Source organism: Varroa destructor, unplaced genomic scaffold (genome assembly GCF_002443255.2).
Source record: "Varroa destructor unplaced genomic scaffold, Vdes_3.0 BEIS01000002.1, whole genome shotgun sequence".
Classification (NCBI taxonomy): Eukaryota; Metazoa; Arthropoda; class Arachnida; order Mesostigmata; family Varroidae; genus Varroa; species Varroa destructor.
This window is the reverse complement of record NW_019211455.1, coordinates 55,223,259-55,238,451: the sequence shown is the minus strand read 5'-3', so window position 1 is coordinate 55,238,451 and position 15,193 is coordinate 55,223,259. Positions and strand designations below refer to the sequence as shown.

General features: G+C 38.7%; 3 protein-coding genes and 1 long non-coding RNA gene across 7 annotated transcripts; 2 read left to right on the top strand and 2 right to left on the bottom strand.

Moving 5' to 3' along the window:
* Positions 1 to 6: 6 nt before the first annotated feature.
* LOC147758020 (uncharacterized) lies at positions 7 to 3,792 on the top strand. The gene is made up of 2 exons (XM_086979392.1): positions 7 to 117; positions 3,574 to 3,792. Exons 1-2 carry the CDS (start codon positions 16 to 18, stop codon positions 3,790 to 3,792), a joined length of 321 nt encoding a protein of 106 aa, XP_086835518.1. The 5' UTR covers positions 7 to 15.
* On the bottom strand, positions 1,126 to 3,365 carry LOC147758021 (uncharacterized). The gene is made up of 3 exons (XR_015320494.1): positions 3,230 to 3,365; positions 1,811 to 2,025; positions 1,126 to 1,433 (listed from the first exon to the last, which is right to left on the bottom strand). It is a non-coding gene; the product is annotated as an uncharacterized LOC147758021 (long non-coding RNA).
* Arpc4 (Actin-related protein 2/3 complex, subunit 4) lies at positions 3,680 to 7,344 on the top strand. 4 transcript variants are annotated; one of them, XM_022789779.2, is made up of 6 exons: positions 3,680 to 4,088; positions 4,978 to 5,055; positions 5,258 to 5,385; positions 5,798 to 5,975; positions 6,479 to 6,589; positions 6,787 to 7,344. In XM_022789779.2, exons 1-6 carry the CDS (start codon positions 4,086 to 4,088, stop codon positions 6,790 to 6,792), a joined length of 504 nt encoding a protein of 167 aa, XP_022645514.1. In that variant the 5' UTR covers positions 3,680 to 4,085; the 3' UTR covers positions 6,793 to 7,344. The 4 variants fall into 4 exon arrangements, with proteins under 4 accessions (XP_022645514.1, XP_022645515.1, XP_086835517.1 ...); XM_022789780.2 differs by lacking the exon at positions 3,680 to 4,088 and adding an exon at positions 4,310 to 4,452; XM_086979391.1 differs by lacking the exon at positions 3,680 to 4,088 and adding an exon at positions 4,445 to 4,585.
* A 441-nt stretch (positions 7,345 to 7,785) lies between these two features.
* Pdss2 (Decaprenyl diphosphate synthase subunit 2) lies at positions 7,786 to 15,036 on the bottom strand. Its single transcript, XM_022789776.2, has 8 exons — positions 14,728 to 15,036; positions 13,175 to 13,377; positions 12,735 to 12,849; positions 12,129 to 12,332; positions 11,354 to 11,498; positions 10,433 to 10,571; positions 9,633 to 9,791; positions 7,786 to 9,261 (listed from the first exon to the last, which is right to left on the bottom strand). Exons 2-8 carry the CDS (start codon positions 13,350 to 13,352, stop codon positions 8,984 to 8,986), a joined length of 1,218 nt encoding a protein of 405 aa, XP_022645511.1. The 5' UTR covers positions 13,353 to 13,377; positions 14,728 to 15,036; the 3' UTR covers positions 7,786 to 8,983.
* Positions 15,037 to 15,193: the final 157 nt, after the last annotated feature.

The window sequence follows — 15,193 nt, the reverse complement described above, 5'->3', positions numbered from 1 at the left end:
TATATATTGAAATAGATGCAGAATGTGCTCTACGCAGGTATCAAGCCAAACGTGACGGACGGTTACGATAATATTGCATGGACCGACTTCGCGATATCCGGGCAGGCCGAGGAAGGGGTAATGGAACATTTTATTGATAGCTTATTTATAATTAGGTTATACTAAAGTATTAATAGATACTTTGTTCATAAGGTAATATATAAATATAATACAGACGTAATGGTTACAAAAGAAATAATTGCGAAACTACTGATATGCTGATCGATCATTGTATTTGATTGGGATTTTATTCACTCGTACATTTTTAGTAAACCAAAAAATTACATTAATTAAATGATTTGTTCGTAACTGAGTGAGGATGAAATGAGGTAGGTAGAGAAGGGACAAGGCCCCGCACAAATATTCAGAAAAAGGAACGAGTGCGTAAGGTTGCGAAGTGAACGAGACTGAACGAAGACTGTAGAAGATAAGAACTGATATCTATTCATGAATATAGTGTTATTAACAGCCGGTCAATAACAGAATAAATGAGCTATAGAAAACAAATCCCATAAACTCAAGACATGTTTTCTAAAATTGGAAAAGCATAAACAGATAAGAGTATTCATTTGTCGTTGACTTAGGTATCTGTAATTATCTGAGTGTTACACTTAGCAGAATTTGGTTATTGTTATTGAGCTTAGCGCCATTAACAAGTTACTCACGAAATTAGCAATGGACTAAAAGGCGTTTATTAATAGTGATCTTTCAACTTACACCTTTCGAGCTATGTATTCTCCATCTATAGGTAACTATCTGTTTGAGGGGTTTGCGATCTATGCAGACTTTTAGCAGCCGAAGGGTGTAGACAGCCAAGAGCAGACATGAGAAAATGTTAGTTTACTTTGCCTTTACTTAATGTAAAAAACAGCATTTGTGTATAGGGTCTAGTAACACGTATATGAATAATTTATAGTCGAAAAATTTTACTGTCGCATTGTGGTGCTTTTCTTTATTATTATTATTATTATTATTAATACCCTGTTAGCTTAGTTAAGAAACATTATGATGTTTTTATTTGTTTTTATCCATTTGCGAATGTCACACCCCCTGTGAACTTTTAGGCCATGAAACAAGAGCGTCAGATAGATTACGTAGATTTTTTTATTTCGTCAAAAAATAAGCATGTATAGCAAGGAAATATAGCGTCATGCAGCGACTCTGTCCGTACTTCGTACTATACGAAGCGCAACCAAGATACGTTGTCCAATATGGCGACCAGCGTATCATTAGCTATAGTACAATTATAAAATCAATCCCACACGTAGTCGGCTTCAGGAACAATGTCGTCCATTCGTTTCAGCGTTTTCCGCATCGGCCAAGCGATAATATTATAACCAAACGAATGAAGAAGTGAACAGCGAACAAATATCCTTCGCCCGAAAAGTCGACCTCTACATAGTTAAAGTAATTGAAACGTTAATGCAGTTACCATTTTTTCAAAATTCCTAAACGATCACGCTAGGTGTGATGCTCGCAATAAATCTCTACGGCTAAAAACGTCTAATATATGGATTTTTGATAAAACTATTCTGTGTCCGATGTTTTTTCAGTTCCACTTATTTGTACGATCCCGTTATTATTAATCGAATACTTAATTTGCGGAAATCCCTCGTAAGCGTTCTTCACCGATTGCGAAAACAGTCATATTATATGAAACACTCTTCTTACATAAAAAGGCATCAATACATTGGATCATTATAACGACAAACTAACGGAAGAAAAGATGACAAAAAAAAAACAGAGTCTTAAATATATAAAAAACACTTACGATTATCTCTACGCGTATAACATTTTTCAATGCACTTCCTTATCTTGTCTTACATCGTCTGCATCTACTTCGCCATCATCATTATAATGGCTGACTAGTCTCACGGACTCAGCGGGTGTCATGCGAAGACCGAAGTTATACACTTTATTATCGTTTTAACACCGACCGGACAACAGGTGAAGCGGGTGCGGGGCTAAGTGTCCACGTCGCGGACGCTGGGTGATGACAAAATTAGGTAATCATAATCAAATGAAAATAACTATACTGCCGATATTAACGGTGATATAGTTATTTAACAAATATGACGATATTACATTATAGAGAGTGTAAGGTTTTGTATCTTTTGAGCAAATATCTCAAATAGAATAGTTCACAGTGGTTCGCTTCGATGCAAGTGTCGGCAGTTGCTAACTAGATTTGACTAGTGCCATCAATAAGCTTTTTTTTTAAAATAAGCTGTTTCACTCTAAAACGATAGAATCTCACCTGCAGGTTCCTATTTGTATGGAATAAATATATGATACATATGACATTAACGAGGTTATGGCGGGTGACAATGAAGATATGGAAGCACCTCAGAGCTTTTTTTTTTTTTATTTCTCTTTCTAAAGTGTTCTGTCTAACAAAACATGTCAATGGGCTTCTTTGGTGGCTGTCACTTTTCCTTGACCTAGACTAACGTAGAAATACCTTGACGGGTTATTACATTTTCCATAGTTTCGACGAGAAAATTATATTAAGCAATAAAAATAGCAGCTAGTTTATAAGCTACCTTGCTTCAAGTTTCCAGCTATAAATTAATTTCATTTGAAGATAGTCTTAGATTGATATTTGCTTTCCGTCGGACTACTTTATGATTACGCGTTGCTGTATTCTTTTTGTTTTCCAGATCTCGGCACGCTCTCTCTCTCTCTCTCTCTCTCTCTCTATATATATATATATATATATATATTTATATACACTTGCATAGATATACACTTGCAAGTATATATCTAAAACCAAACACTTACTCTAAGTTATGTAAACTACTATTGGACGACTGATGAAGCACCATTAATACTGCCAATAAAGAAACCCTAAGGAAAATTTTTTTTAGTTTTTTAGGGTTTTAAATAGAAACTAAAAAACATTGATATTAACATTTTATTAAAACTTTGCTAAAGCGGAGACTTGTGTTTAATGTACATTCCCGCGAGGCCGGTATCGAGGTCGAGCGGAAAAAGCTTCGCGTAAGCAAAATATATGTAAACTCATATAACAACCTAATCTTTAAGGCATAGGAAGGTAATTTTTTCCAAGCTCTAGATCTGTGGTGCATAGATCAGAAGACATATTGTGGTAGGATTTGCAACTCCTTTGAGCTACAAGAAAGTACACTATAAGGACATCAACGCGGGCCTCCAGACGGGATCTACTCACAGCGATGTTCTTGGAAGAGCGCGATCACACACTTTCGTACACTCTTATTCAATATAAGCAAGGTTCACATCTATGAGATCAAAAATGTAGAAGGCTTACATGCGTATAATTTGTCGAATTGCTTATACAATACGACATGGTTAATCTCTCATAAACAAATGTCAATATAGATTAGAACGCACGATACATTTTATATGTACTAAAGGTGTATATAGTTCATTTATAGATTTTCACGATTGTTTTGAGCTGCGTATTGTCGTTACGTTTCGTTATCGCTACTTCAGTCTGTATCTCTCTGTGATTTATCTTCCTTATCCGTTTTCCTTCGTTTCTATTTCCTTCAGGCATTTCAAATTCTAGCACCACCGTCATCTATTTTTTTGTCGAGTCATCATCCTGTTTACGTTAATGTCCGGCGCTTCACCGCTCAACACCGCTGCCTGTGGTGCCGATTTCCCGTCGTGGAAAGTGTTGCCGTCGACAAACATAAGAATCCACAATCAGCTAACCCGCCGATAGAGCTTCTGTGCCCGGCCGTTATCGAAGGCGCTTCTGTTGCTTAATCATTCACTGATGGCTGGGTTGCGCTATATTCCAGCCGCTGGGCTCTGAGCCGCCGACAAACTCAGGCGCCGCCTTGTTGCTTAGTCGCCTCTGCACCGCCCCTGGAACGCTGGTGGTGGGCCTGTCAAACACAGGCCAATCTTGTTAGCTATATAGTGTGTGTGACGTGTGTCCGTAGTAGACGCTACTGAAAAGCCGGAAAGTTGACGACGTTTTATTGGTGGATGCTTAGATCGGAAATTCGCTCTAAGCAAAGTGTCGACTTGAACGAGCTACCGCAGACAGAGCTATCATGGTAAGCGCTGCGGGTTAGCTAGGAGCTAGCCTAGTGGTTATTTCAATGTGTTCCAGGGGACTGAAAGCTGAAATTTGTCGAGTGGATTATAGGCTGTCGATCAGAGAATGGTCCGTAGGCAGACAGGGAAGGTGGCGCTGTTGCTGGTGTAGTGACCTGCGACGATGTGTGTTTCGCCGCACGAGCTGTTTGCTCGTTTGACAGGAGTAGCAATAATAACAGCTGAGTCAGTGATGTGTGAAACTGGCTCTTAGCGAATTGTTGACCGTGTTCATCTATTATCCTCGCTGGCGTAATACTGTGCCTATGTTTGATCATAGCTCCGGTCGTTCGGAACTTCTCGACGAGCTCCGCAGCTCATATGGTTCATTACTGTATTAAAAATTCCACTTAGAGTACCTATTGCGGTTGGCATAATTGTGAACTCGATAGGAAATTGTCATTGGTCCACGAGTAGATGCAAAGTGATGACATCAAGTCAAGCAAAAAGATAGTCCGTATGTTCGAAGATGATGTCGGGCTGATTTTTTTTTTACTTTACAAGATTATATAGTATGATATGGTGAAGCTTATTGATTCTGTAGGGCGATTTTATTGGGATTAGGAAATCTTAAAGGATAAGATTTTTGTAGGTTAACTACAGAAAATAGCTTAATCAGATAAAATTCGTAACGTTTCTTAGCCTTAAAGCCACGTTGACGTAAGTAAGGTCACTAAACTAGACAGGAATATAGACAAATTACGCACCTTGCAATCGAACGTCATCGGTCATAGGGGTACCATGGCCCTAAACAAACTTCGTATTCTGTATTTTTCGTACAAGTCGCGCTCATCGTCAGGTCGTTTTTTATAATGCTAATACTAATAGACATTTTTGCTTTGTATGCAGGCGACTTTGAAACCATATCTGAACGCAGTTCGACAGACGCTTAACGCGGCGATGTGCGTTGAAAATTTCAACTCACAGGTGGGTAGCAGCAGTGATACCTCTTTATCTTTGTCAGCGTATAACGAATTAAAAAATTACGTCTAAGACCATGTCTTTTTACTAACTTCTTCCATATGTAAAGTGGTAGAATTTTAGATTTAGTTAAACCTTGAAGAAATTCGGCTTAAGGAGTGAAAATAATTAGTGCCTATTCCATTTTTTTTTTTTTCTCTGTGCAAAGGTGGTCGAACGACATAACAAACCGGAAGTGGAGGTTCGAGGTAACAAGGAACTCCTATTGCGGCCTGTCACTGTTTCACGTAACGATAAGGAACGTGTTCTCATCGAACCGAGCATTAATTCGATACGGTATGAACATGACTACTATGGCTATCGATATTATAGGAATTAGTCTTAATCTATCTGCATGGTACGGAAAAAGCGTATTACTTCAGGATGAGAATGTATTTGGTATTGATGAATCAACAACATATCCCAAAACGTGCAGCAAATTGTAACAAATCGAGCTAGGATTCTATGTAGAATGGCATTCCACAATGTAAGCCTGTCGTTGCAATTTTCGTTAGGAGGTTGAAGTGGGCTCAGTTATTACCACAGGCTGCTAGATGACCTCCATCGTAATACCTCACTGTTGAAACACATGCTAATTCAATATACAGGGGCTAAGAACCGTAAACTACAAAAGTGCCACGTGTCTGATTATGACCATACATTGCTAACGTATATATTCGTCTTTGCTCGTCCATTGACGTTCACACAGGGTGTCAATCGCGGTGAAGCAGGCCGACGAAATCGAGAAAATTCTTTGCCACAAATTTATGCGATTCATGATGATGAGAGCGGAAAGTTTCATCATTCTTCGACGAAAGCCTATTGAGGGTTACGACATCTCCTTCCTCATCACTAATTTTCATACGGAAGTGATGTTCAAAAATAAGGTGAGCACGTCAGAAATCGTTAACGTAGTTGTAATAGGACTCTTTTTATTCTCTATTACCTAATAATCTATCATTTTTATAATATTGCTTTATTTATTTTTTATATTCTACTTTGAATGCACAAAAGAAAGCGCCACTTGTATATTACTCGTTATTTATTCACTCTTAGTAACTGCTTCGTTATCAGCAATAAGTGGTATGGTAGAATACAACACACCAAAATATAATTTATAAGAAACCTTGGAATCAAATTAAATGTTACCTGGATAGCGCTGCATAGATTAGATGGATGTTCGTGTACAGTTGATTTTGGTTAAATAAATATTGATTTGGAGCCTATATTTATTCTTAAAGACCTGTTTACCAGAAACCGAAATCTATAATATTATCTTAGAATATCACTGAATGTGCTCAAGCAAATTACTTTGCTTATTTGCTAGCATCGGTCCATAGAATTTTAGAAGAAGCCGACAGGGTTAGTAATTGCGTGTTTGGTGTTACAGTTGGTGGACTTTGTGATCCATTTTATGGAGGAGATCGACAAAGAGATTTCAGAAATGAAGTTAGCATTAAACGCACGAGCTCGAATATCCGCTGAGGAGTTCCTCAAAAGGGTCAGTAATTTACACCAAAATAAACGTAAACATCCACAACGTTCCGACAATGCGACGCTTTTCAATACATTAGCTAAGCTGTGTCTTGATATCTTCGTCAAGAAAACCTTACTTTTTAAGGTTGTTCAGGTACAAGCGCACTTTCGGATTTACATTGTATATAACAGAACCATTTTCTTCCACTGTGTTTCTTTCAGTTTTGATCACAGCAGATAATCAATAGGCCCAATTAAAAATAGGATGAACCTCCTAAAAAAAGGCGGACGATAAAACAAGGAAGCCTGAACAGTGAGCGCAATGCGAAGTATAGGATGGGAGAAGCAGGTTAAGCTTCTGTCGGCCTCCAACACTAATTTAAGCACAAGCAAAACGAACTGGGACGTAATGTGGTAGCATTTGCTGATTGGTCTAATGTATGACACACATACATCTATATACACATAAAACATTTTATATAGCCATTATTCAGGATAGTATATTTATGAAACTAATTATCATTAGTTATTACTATAATAACGATTATTACACACATTGTACATGAAGAATAACTGTGACAAAATGTGCGAACTGAAGATGGGTAGAGAACGCTACCAATAGTGATTACGATGGAATACGAGTAATGAGAACGCCAAGATAATGATCATGGCGAAACAAAAAAAAAATACAAAGAGTTGAAACGATGCCTGCTTTACAATGTAAGAATGTGTAAGGAAAAAATACATTTCTGGTTGTTTGTAATTTCTTCTTGAAATAAAGTAGGTTGGTCTTCATTTCTATGTATTATCCGTAAGTGATACTTAGATAGACAAAGGGCAAGGAAGTACTACTAGATCAAAATGCAAGACCTCGTAGTCTGCAGTAGATCGCTAAAAAGAGCTTTCTCCTTATTGGAATTTATTTAATGAGTTAACTAGATATAGTTATAGATGTACCTTGTTGCCTAATAACTAACCTCCATTTACGATGTCATATTATAGATGTATAACAAGTGTGATATAAAGATATTTTATTCAGCTGGCTGAATCTGGTAAGGTTTCGAAGTTGTCATTTGATCAATTCACTTGGCACTCACGTTATCGGGCCCACGTAGTCAAGGCTCATAACGGTGTAAAACAATACAAAGGCACATACAGCATACACCATGCCATTTAAAAATAGCACACGACCTCTAATCGTGCAACCAAAGACAAAACAGATCGTTTTGTATAAAACATACATTTATTATGAAATCGTCAAAATGCATTTTGTCGACCGTTTTTGTGACCAAATGAATAAACTATGCCTGCTTTCCCGGTTGAAAACGACAACCATTTGTTGTTAATAAATTAAATATTTCTCTTTTTCTATTAACATCTGTTATCGTGTTATTCGCTCACGGTTATAATAACATACAACAATTAATATAAAGTGTCATTAATTTTGTGTCACTGTGTTAATTTTCCTTCTAACATTTTCCTGTAACTGCTTAAACGGTTCTTTTCGGCTGGGCTTCGGCTTTTCTTTTCTTGAATACTATACGACTGTAACATACAGTATTCGTGCCATCTTAACATAAAAAAATACTCATTGCCACAGCATGATTAGGTAAGGCACGTTCCTATACAGATGTCTACATACACAACGTGCATAGCGAATCTACAAACACTTATATAAATACACGGTCACAGAATTTTATGCCATAAAACGTACGCACTTCCATATCGATGTTTCTATCCGCAACACACACGCAATGAAAGGATTAGGTAAAAATAATTAATCTGTGTCACATCTCGTTTGAAAGGATGGATGTATTCTTTCACAGGAAGAAAAATATTTCACTGCATTAACAACAATATCGTAACACTTGGCAAAAGGGTTCATATCTTTTAGCCAAACTTTTCAATAAAGACTGCAATTGCATCTTTAAAAGTATAACACCAACAATTGCGTCAGCTAGTAATAACATTCTTAAGGCTGAGCAGGTCTTTATTCCTACACTCTTAATTAACAGGACGAGGCACAAAACCTCAAATAAATATTTAAACTTTTCAGAAGAAAGATTCAAATTCGAAAAAAGTAACCGTGTGTTTGCAAAATGCATAGCAAGAATCAGTATCTTGAGCTGGTTCCAATGATCGAATTTAAGAGTACACTGAATAATTTCCACAATAAATGTGCTATTGAACTCATGACTGTACTCATGGCTTTCAGCCAAAAGAGTCTTCCTGTTTCTCCATTTCGTTTGCAGAGCTTTTCTCGAGCGTATGTTTCACAACTAACTGTACAATACAAACACATCTTGTTTCAACAGATTATATATATATATATATAACCGTCTTCAAAAAAAATGCAGAACCTGCCGCTTCCAGTAATTCGGAAGCAGAGGCTTCGGTTTACCGAATTTGCCTGAACAGTCTATTTCAGAGCTATTATAACATCTCCGAGTGCCTGTTTGGCTCGATAGCACTGATCGAATCCTTCGATATTACCAAGGCATACGTCGACATATGTATGAAGCTGCTGACGGGCCTCTTCGACGACCCCAGAGCTCAGAATCTGTGTGTACAGATCAGCGTAATCAATGCGGTTGGCGTCGTGGGTTTCCAACGCTGAGGTTTCGAGTGCAGCATAGATGTGCGGATTCCGTTGCAGGTGTAGCATAACAGGGAACGACGTCAAATCGAACGGAGTACCTACATTGAAAGAATTAACAAATCGACAATATTAGGCCATCCGTATATTAGTCTATTGCTCAGAGGTGAGAAAAGATTCTAACGCGTAAAGCAATTCCAGATCTCCGGTCGGATTTGCCAACAGGGAGCATGATGCTAATTAGAAATGATGTGAACGTTGAATAATGTTGGTTTCGTCCGAGTTGCTCTAGCCTAGCCTAGACTAGCGCAAAAGTGAGTAGCAGGTACAATAATAGTCATTATTATTTATAAGAATGAAATCGTTTGCTAGAATTATCGAACAGTGAGGCTTTAACATGTTCCACTACTTAACGTATTTGTATTTAAACCACTGACACCGTAATCTTCGAGGGGTTAAAGCAGGTATTTACCGTTCGGTTGGCCTAGGAGATTGACAAAAGGTTCCAACTCATCATGAAGCTGCCACGCAAAACCCAGACTTCGACCGAACTCCTTAGCACGACGCTGAACTGCTCCACCATGCCCTCCCATAATGACCGCTGATTGACACGCATGGGCCAAAAGAGAACCTGCAACGGTGCGAAACACAAAAGACTATTTGTGACTGTGTGTCTTTACAGTGAAAATAGCGTTATGTTGGCAATATCGATTTAAAGAAGCTGAAAACTCAACAAAGGCATATACAAACAAAATCAATCTTGGAACTTGCACGGTGCTTAAAAATTATCCACCTTCATGTTAACAGCTTTTCACACTATTGTGGCATTATAGACAACCATTAAGGGCTGGCGTGGTCTGGGTGGCTAATATATGTTCCCATGACAATCATAAGCGTACGTTGACCGCTGGCTTAAATTTCAACGTTGGCGTATACTTTGTTGGTAGGTCTGCTGGAGAAAAATCCAGATAAGTTCAGCAGTACCCATAGACCGGATAGCAACTGATGCAAAATAACATGGCCCATTGTACTTCATATCAAAGTTGCATCTCCACTGTAAGTCTGGCTTTTTCGGATCTAGGACCGGGGGGGGGGGGGGACTAAAACGAGCCAGTTATACCCTAGACCTCCTTCTAAATGAATGATTCCCATACTAATACCTCTCGGTTTAGATCTGAAATGATTCAATATAGGCGTAGAACTTGAGAGTTAGCCGCGTCTCGATAATCTCTATTTATGTAGACAACTGTGATTATGCGCGTTATAGCGTACCTGTGTTAAGGAAAATACGATTCTCCCAGGCATTTAAGTCCATACAGGGTGGTGGGTAGGGCTTTCCGAAAGAATCGTGACGAACCACAAATTCACTTTTCATAAAGTCTCCGATAGAAGTTGCAATTAACTCCAATACCTGAAAACAAACGAAATTTTTAGATATATTTATATATATATATATAGTGTGGGGCAATCAAATTCGGATAAACTTTGGCTAACTGATTGTAACAGCGAGCATGCGTGCACTCGCTATTTTGGTATCACAAAACAATTCATTCTTAAATACAACAATAAATCTTCCCATCTCAAAAACAATATGTCGTTCCTGGAACTCGAGTGAGGATCAACTGTTATTTTATCCTTCCGTGTTGGATGGATCTCCACCGAGACTGAAGCTTTCTAATTATTGCGTTTTCATAAGTCCGAGGAAGACTGGCGTCTTCTAGCCCTGATAGACAGTATTGTTCCACTTCATTATTACTTGTGTTTTTACGTCGAGTACTTAAGCCTTTAGACATTTCTTCAAAAATCTTCTTGCACGAAACGAAATGTATTTACGCCCGGATTCAAACCTAGCCCACTACGTCTTTCAAGCTTTGGCAGGCATATAAAAGTGGGTACTTCGTCATTATTACCACATCGTTAAATTGCGCTTCGGTCTTGGAAATCCGTGTTGCTATTGTACACTTCTGGATGTGTACACTTTTCCAAAAGCAAACGTTTTTTTTTTTTTTTTTTTAACTCAAATGAAATTACTCTTGTTGCTCTTCGTAGGTACATTAATTCGAGGAAGTAAAGCTTTGAACCTACTAATATTTGTTACTTACTTTAATTGGCCAAAATAGTATCAGTTTTTTTTAGCTTACGCTAATACGTCACCGCTTCACTACCTGAAGAGGACTCATACGTTGAGCCTACCTTGCAATCATTGAGTTCCGCAGTCATTTTAGATGCGTTAGCTATAAGAATGTCTCCAACGAGTATAGCAATCTTATTTCCGTATTGCAGTTCGTTAAGAAGGGATGGATCCGTAATCAGTTCTCGAGATACGTTTAACACGTCACTGTAACACAGACAATATAACGACACAACTCTTCTTATTTGATCTCTTTGGCCCGTCCATTATTTGACAAGCCTTTAACTTCTATTCGAAAACTTTAGTTTATAAAGAATTTCAGGCATCGGATTTTCTCAATTCATACTTGCTATTTCTATGTTTTCACAGTTCTACTTAAGCTAGAGTGCCCTATATAAGTCTATTGTATTTGTGGATCAAAAACAACTGTGTGTTGCACAGGTGTAAATTGTGCGTACACTCTTCAGTATCGTATATTAAATATGTGAAAATCGGTGAGTTTATGTTTCAGGGGGCTTTGGGCTTCTTTCAGCAGGGCCTTAGAATTCAAAGAAAGTAACGCTACAACATGCTGTCATAAAACAACGATGTACCAACCAAACAACTCGACTTTCGCTTAAGATAAAAGTCGCCGTAAAATTTCGCCGCTTTTGCTTACGCTATCTGGAAAATGTCATGAAAAAATTAATTATGGAAATTGAAAAAAATAGACGATTGTTGCTTCTGGCAATCAAACTATCGTACGTATTTTTTTCGAGCAGCTGCTCAATCAATCAATCGTCTTAGTATACGTAGCGGCCTAACTGTTAATGGCGGTTTTGTTTCTCTGAGACCTACCGATGGATTAGATGTGAAGTGTAAACCATCTCGACAATTTCGGCCATCGATTTTTGACGCTGCGTTACTCCATAGACACACGCCTCTTCGAATTCCTCGTTTAACACCTGAGGACTTCCTTCGATATGGCCAGCGCAACGAGATAACAGCAATACAACCAAACCTCGCGTTTGCAGCGTATTCTGGCCATGTTGAGTCAGGTTCCTGCGAGGTCGACGAAAATCAACAAGTCGCCAGTTCCGGCAATTCGTTTGAAGCACAAATAACAGTTTTCGTCTAATCAGGTCTAGTCAAGGATGCACGCATCGAAGCATCTTCAGATACAAGAAACAACTGAAGGACCTGTTTTATGATAAACACCAGGATGAAAGCTCGCTGGATTTTGACTGTATGCACAGGTAAAAAAATAGTGTTAACACTTGATGTTGCTGGCTGTTTATACAAAATTCGTGTACAATCTCCTAAATGAAATTTCCTGTCTATCCCCTAGTTCTATGTTATTTGATAGTCACCTTCCATTTCCGTATAGAACGCTTCCTCCTGCTGGATATATTATATAGTTAATTGCTATTCATTAACAACTCTGCTCATATATAGTAAACATACGTGATGGTTTTGATCACAGGGTGCGTGGTATTGAGCAGCTTCCGAAGATGACTCGCTGCACCCACGCCCGTCTCGCTCGTTAGCAGTTTTTCCGTGAAGGTAGAATGCGACGTACCTGCAATGACAGAGATTCCGTGTATATATATATATATATATATAGATGTATGGATGTTTTAAAAAGCGAATGATCTAACCAGATGACTAATAGTAACTTTTTGGATAGTGACAATCACAACGGTATTTTTTCATGGAGACATCTCCCAAATATAGAGCTGTTCATACTTATCCTAGCGAGTCGCAGACGGTGGCACGTACGAGCTGCGATATTACCACTGCGTTATGAACAGCGTGAAGGAAATCGCGATGTAAGGGAGGGGGAACAGTACAGAATCCCTCTCAATTTAGTACGACAATCAAATAATGCGATTTTTGTAACTTACCTACAATTTTCTCAGCGTTAGAGATCGCTTTGTGCCATCTTGCTTGTCGGTGATCGTCTGAGATGGCATTCAACGAATACGAAGATAAGACCCCTTGCGGTGGGTTTGTAGGGATTCCCTCTAATGAGCGAAGAAGCACGCGCCTCTGTGGGAGACACTGCGCTACTATACGATACATGGCAGCTCCGATAAATTATGTTAAGCTAGAAAGGTATTTTAAAAAAAAATAGTTAACAAAATGTCAAAAATGCAACAATGTTGTTTAACGAGTAGCAAGAAATAGATAGATTACGCAGCCATAAGTTAGAGCTCACCAATTTAGTACATCAGAGCAACACGTTGATAAAGGACGAATTAAGGGTGAAGCTTCGTTTTATTCATTTCAAGTTTAATTATCTATATGTTTTGTTGTCCACACAAAAAGGTAGAATCAGATACGTGCCAGTGTCCTCTGTATCATAGATTGAAACTTGTAGGTTTTAGGTGGCAGAAGAATGATAGGGAAGTCGTTCCATACAGATATCATTAAAAATTGATAAAAAAAATTGAAAGGTCCGCAGCTTATAATCAGATAATGGTAAATATATTTAATATACTAGGATATCAACTAGCTGAAGCAGGACGGTCTGTCTTGCGGTCTGCCTAGCTTGGCGGGTAGTCTGCGCCACCTTGAGCGCGTGGCTACGGTAACCATAGCTATCCGGTACGTTGCTACACTAATTGAGATTTCAGAGTTGACGAAAACGATTACTAAAAATCAATAGCCAGGAAGATAAGGAATTAATGAGAAAATTACCAATTATTATTTATTACTATTACAAAGGCAGCAAAAATAGAATACGAAAGCGGAATCTAACTCAACAGATGGCCATGTTTTGACAAATAATCACAATAACACTAATACTCGTATAACATTTACGATTATTTATTTCAGTAAACGAGCCAAACATATCACACTATGTATTTCAATGAGTTGACGAAGGTAGCTACAAACACACTGTGGGACTTCTCACTTTTGCTTGCCTCCTGTCGCCATAAAAAACCGACCATGGAACTGCACGGAAGAATCGCCTACTTCTGTACCGCGTTTCTGCCCAAAGCTATACGTATAATATTTAATAACATCAAAACGACTGGCGAAAACAGATTAAACCGACTCCCTAAAAAAACTCCGCCGGAAAACAAGTAATTCCTCTTCAAAGCCATAGCACACATGTTCGCCATATGAAATCGTAATTTCACTGCTGCTCCATGAAGGCAACACCGGCCTTCTCATTTATTCAGATTATACGAAATCGCAAACACAAAGCCGGCCCACGAAGGCAATGCCTTATTACCGCCACTCACTGACATATGCGTATTTACTCCTACAGCGTGTACCTGATTTGCCAACTTTCCGAGAAATCGAATCCACAAATTAAACATTAATGAAACATGCTTTCCGCTGGGTTCGAAAATCACACTATTACTTACAAATGCTCTCAAAATGTTGCGTTTGTCAATGAAAATTTAAAAAAAAAAGTTCTTTTACGCGACCGACTGCAAATACTCACTGTATCAGACAAGCTACAAATTCAATGTCCACCACTACCCACTGTGTTACTGGGTCACCAGATCTTCATCTGCTTTTTCACACACGCCGCTACGCAGACACAGCAAGACATTGGTAATGACCAAACGGCCACTCAGCACAAAGAGCCGGCAGACACGCGAAGCTACGGTCTTCGTCTTCAGCACCGATGCTTTCATAACCCCATTTCGAATTTGATGAAGAGCCAAACGAACGAACAGACCGCTGATGGAAAGACGAATGAATGATACTCAGCTGGCAGAAATGCAACTGACTCCTTTCCTGCTTCCCGAACTTGCGGGAGAGAGAGAGAGAGAGAGAGAAAGAACAATCAGAGGGGAGGAGCAAAAACCCGCCAAAACACGAAACCGTATCGCGGGGTTCCTAACGATGGAGCTACCTATTATTGTTGAATGTCAAATGTTACAGGAAGCTGGAAATCTATGTAG